Here is a 4,097-nt window from a genome sequence, read left to right as displayed (position 1 = left end):
GAAGTGAATATTTGTAGCTCAGGGTTGAACTGTGGAGTCCTTGGTGCTAACAACAAGCCTTGTTGTTTTCTTGCAGATGTTTCATTGCCAGAATAGGCAACATCTTCAGTGCTAACAGGGAGAGGGCCTTGCTCTCAGTTTATATACTGTGGCTTGCCCTGCTTGTATTGGTAGGGGTGTTGTTCTCTCCTTGGGAGTTTTTTGATTGGGCTGTTGTTTGCTGCTTGGTTGATTGCCTGAGTTAATAGTTCCTTGATTAGGGTGTATTGTGCTGTTTGATGGTTCATCTCGTGTTAATCCTAGTGTTGATTTTTGCATATCTGGGGTGTTGATTGCTGGTGAGGAGGTGTACTGGTCTTTTGGCTTTTCTATTGTTCCCTTTTGAATGGTATCTTCCATCTTTGTCCATTAGCTATTGATGAGGAGCAGCAGATGCTAAGTAGCTCTGGAGTTAGAGCTATATAAATCTTGTCTTGGGAGTAGATTGCTGGAATAATATCTATATCCTTGTTGGTCAGTTCTTGAGCTATAGATCAGTACTTCCGACCTCTTGGGCTATGATTTTTGTTCAGAGATTAGTTTGGTTCCTAGTTTCTGCCCTATTTTTCTTACTGATTTTTGGACTATCTCCTAGTATTACTTCTGCTGTATTACCGTCTTATCACTGCCTGTGGATGTATGGACTTTTATTTATGCCCCTGATTTCATTTGCTGGAAAAGGACTATTTTTCAGGTGAAACATACATGGAATGTATCATGACTACATTGTTCTTCTGGAAAAAAATAATTAAATCTGCCTAAATAACCAATCTGTGTAGGCCTTTGTTATATAATTATATAAAGTTTTAACAGCATAAAAGTGCAGTGACCTTTTGCCTCAATGTTTGGTTTCCGGTTAATGCAAATAAAAATAGATCAAGGGAACTGATTGCAGTGATGCTCAAAAAAATTTCATTGTATGTATACATCTGGGGATCATGCCTGTCACTGACATTCTGAACGTAATAAATCCGAAAAAAATGATGAGGGAGGAAACAAAGAATTATGACTGCTACAAAACCCAAGCTCTTCAGCTGGGCCCGAAACTCCTGATGTGACCAAACAGGTCCTGAAATTCTTTTCACCACTTTGAGAACCATGAAAATGTGCAGGCCCAATAGGATGCCAGTCACAGCAACCATTAAGCTGATTAAAGTATAATTCACTGCTTTCACCGAATCTTTCTCAAACTCTTGCTGAAACTGAAAACATGTATTATTCTCATATTTGCCTGTGTTCCCATACCAAAAAATCATTACAGGCAACCCAATAGAAATACCCAAAACCCAAACAGCTGTACTAGTTGCAACAGCATGCAAATTCCGGTAGAATTCCACCTTATCCTTCCTTTGAAAGAAAACAAAGCATCTGGTTACCAAGATGAACACGTAGAATAAAAAGGTGTGATACATATGAAAGTGTACCATGGCGCTTACAAATTTACAAAATAACTGACTAAAGATCCAGTTTCTTGTGATGTAATAATACAATCGAAAAGGAATAGTCCCCAGAAAAAGGGTGTGAATTGCTACCAGGTTTACAATTGCAGTTGTGGTCACTGACAGCGTATTCATTTTCACTAGCAAAAATGACATATGGATGACTCCACACACACCTCCAATAAAGACCACTATATATATTGTGATCAAAATAGCATTCCACATATCAGTATTTGTTAAATGAGATAATTCAGTTAAGATGGTTCCAAACTTGGGTGAACAAGTGTTTTATTCCCCTTAGCCTTGGGATCTTCTTCTGTCATCACCTAAGGAAAATAAAAATAAAAATACCAACTTCATTAAAGTTTTCAAGGACATTCTGAAACTAGGTATCTAAAAGTTTGTATTCCTTTTTTATTAAAAGCAAATAGGAGAAATATCTCATTATGGCTAGCTGCACTTTCTGTATAATTGAATGTGAATGTTAACCAAAATGCAAACTGTTACACTGGGTTCTCCTGTAGAAAAAATAATAATTGTAATCTCCCAACTGAATGCAGAATTAAAGGGAGTTAAGCCATCAAGTGATAAAATAATCTCCAGATTAAATATTGTATGAAAAATGCTTTCTTAGTAACACCTATGTCTATGGGATTAGTTTAAATATACCTTTTTATGCAAAAGATAAAATGCTGAAGCAACCTGCAGCCTGTGGGATTCCTTCAAACAAAGTTGGCATTTTCTGCTGTTATATATATGTACATTATAATAGTAAGCAAAAAGAGAGAGAGAGAGAGTAAAAAAGTCAGGTAATTTAATAGGCAAATATTAAATACACCAAATCTTTAAAAATGTATATCAAATTACCTTTAAAAAAAACCCTTAAAATTCTAACTTTCCTCTAAACCAGGGTTTTTCAAACATGGCAACGTTAAGATGTGTGAACTTCAACTCCCAGAATTTCCCAGCCATTATTTCATCTATTTCAAACAAGCATTTAAAAAATGAGGCCCTGGGATGTTGAAATAAGAGAAAGGAAAGAAAATTTATAACCCAGAAGATTTGATAACAGACTAAATAAATTGGGTATTATTTAAGTAATTTATTCCTTAAAGTATGAAATAAATGAAATCTATTTAGTATGTTGGCTATGCTACTTTCAGATAAATATGGCAACTATTGCTTTATGTTGCTGTTTTAATTGTTATCTGTTATACTTTTAGGAGGCAATTTAATTTGATGAAATTTTTCCAGGTGTAAAGTGTAAGTGAAAGTTAAACCACTCTGAATGAATAAACTTTTTCATACAGCTAAAGATACTTACGATACTCTACTAGAAAATTCAGATAATATAATATTGCAATACCTAGTAAATAATACAAAACATAGTAAAGCAGACTGTAAAAATGAAAGCAATATAAATAATGCACTACAGCTCAAGAGGAAGCTGAGATTTTAGTGGTGCCCTCTTGTTATCTGTTGCCATACTCTGTGTGCCACCACACAAAACCTAGTTACATTATAAATAGCAGCACACTGCCTGACTGAAAGTAACATTTAGTAAAGCTTGGAAAGGTTATTAAAGAGAGCATTTTAAGCTTAGCATGCAGTTCCCTGTAGAAAACACAGTCTAGCAAGACATGCCTGTTTCTACCATACTTGAACCACAAGGGCAGATATGCTCCTCACAAGGAATCCTAGTAAATCTGCCTTCTACTAGGGAAATGGGAGAATGTTAAACTGCTTAAGAGAAGGTTCTAGGACAATTAGAAAGTTCTAAGGAGGCAAGGTATTTAGCTGGCTGAAGCCCTGGATTCTGTTTCCTGGACCTAATATAGTTAGAGACCAGGGTTATCTCATTTTGCTGTTCAGTGTCCAAGATTCACTACTTAAGAAGCAACCCTAACCCTAACTGTAGCTCATGGACAGCAAAAGCTTTAAGGAAAGGCCATAGGACAACAATTAATGTACTAGGTTGCTCTTCTAAGTACATGGAATTTATTAAGGATTAGTAAAAGTGTCAGGCCGGTTAAATAGAAGTTAAGCTTTAGCCATAGATTAACGCTCACCAGCCAAACATGAGTCCTTAGACCAGCCTCTAGTCAAAAGCAGCATTAAGATGTTCTTGGGAATTGGAAACATTGTCCTCAGAAATTTAGACTGCACTGTTCCTAGAGGTGTGACCATTATGAAAATAACCCCCAAGGATGGCAGTGAAGAAATTAAATAGGTGACATTTTTCGGGTATACAGATGAAGTGAAAGAAGAGTGGGAAAAGTTTCACCTGCTTAATATTTAGGTGCCATGATTAAAAGCACCTAAAGATGATTTATCTTAAATAAGATTAGTCCTCTGGATCTGGCCAAAGACCCATCTAGCATTCTGTGTTACCCAGTGGTCAATTGGATGCAACTGTGGGCTTCACCAGTAGGACATATGAATGATCTTCCTTTCTTAAGTATGCAGTCTTTGATACCAGATATATTATACAACCATCATCAATAACAGCCAGCCAACTAATAGTTCTATTCTTCTTGATTTTTTACAAATTAAATTGGTGGCTATCTCCACATCTGATTGCAGCAAATTTCATAGTTCAATGGTTCTCAAACATTTTGG

The 4,097-nt window shown here is 36.1% G+C and overlaps 1 protein-coding gene across 1 annotated transcript; it reads right to left on the bottom strand.

Moving 5' to 3' along the window:
• Positions 1-397: 397 nt before the first annotated feature.
• Positions 398-1,787, bottom strand: GPR141 (G protein-coupled receptor 141). Its single transcript, XM_063301954.1, has one exon. The coding sequence runs from the start codon at positions 1,701-1,703 to the stop codon at positions 846-848; it is 858 nt and encodes a 285-aa protein (XP_063158024.1). The 5' UTR covers positions 1,704-1,787; the 3' UTR covers positions 398-845.
• Between the last annotated feature and the right edge of the window lie 2,310 nt (positions 1,788-4,097).

Source organism: Candoia aspera, chromosome 4 (assembly GCF_035149785.1).
Source record: "Candoia aspera isolate rCanAsp1 chromosome 4, rCanAsp1.hap2, whole genome shotgun sequence".
Classification (NCBI taxonomy): Eukaryota; Metazoa; Chordata; class Lepidosauria; order Squamata; family Boidae; genus Candoia; species Candoia aspera.
This window is presented reverse-complemented; position numbering and strand designations above follow the sequence as displayed.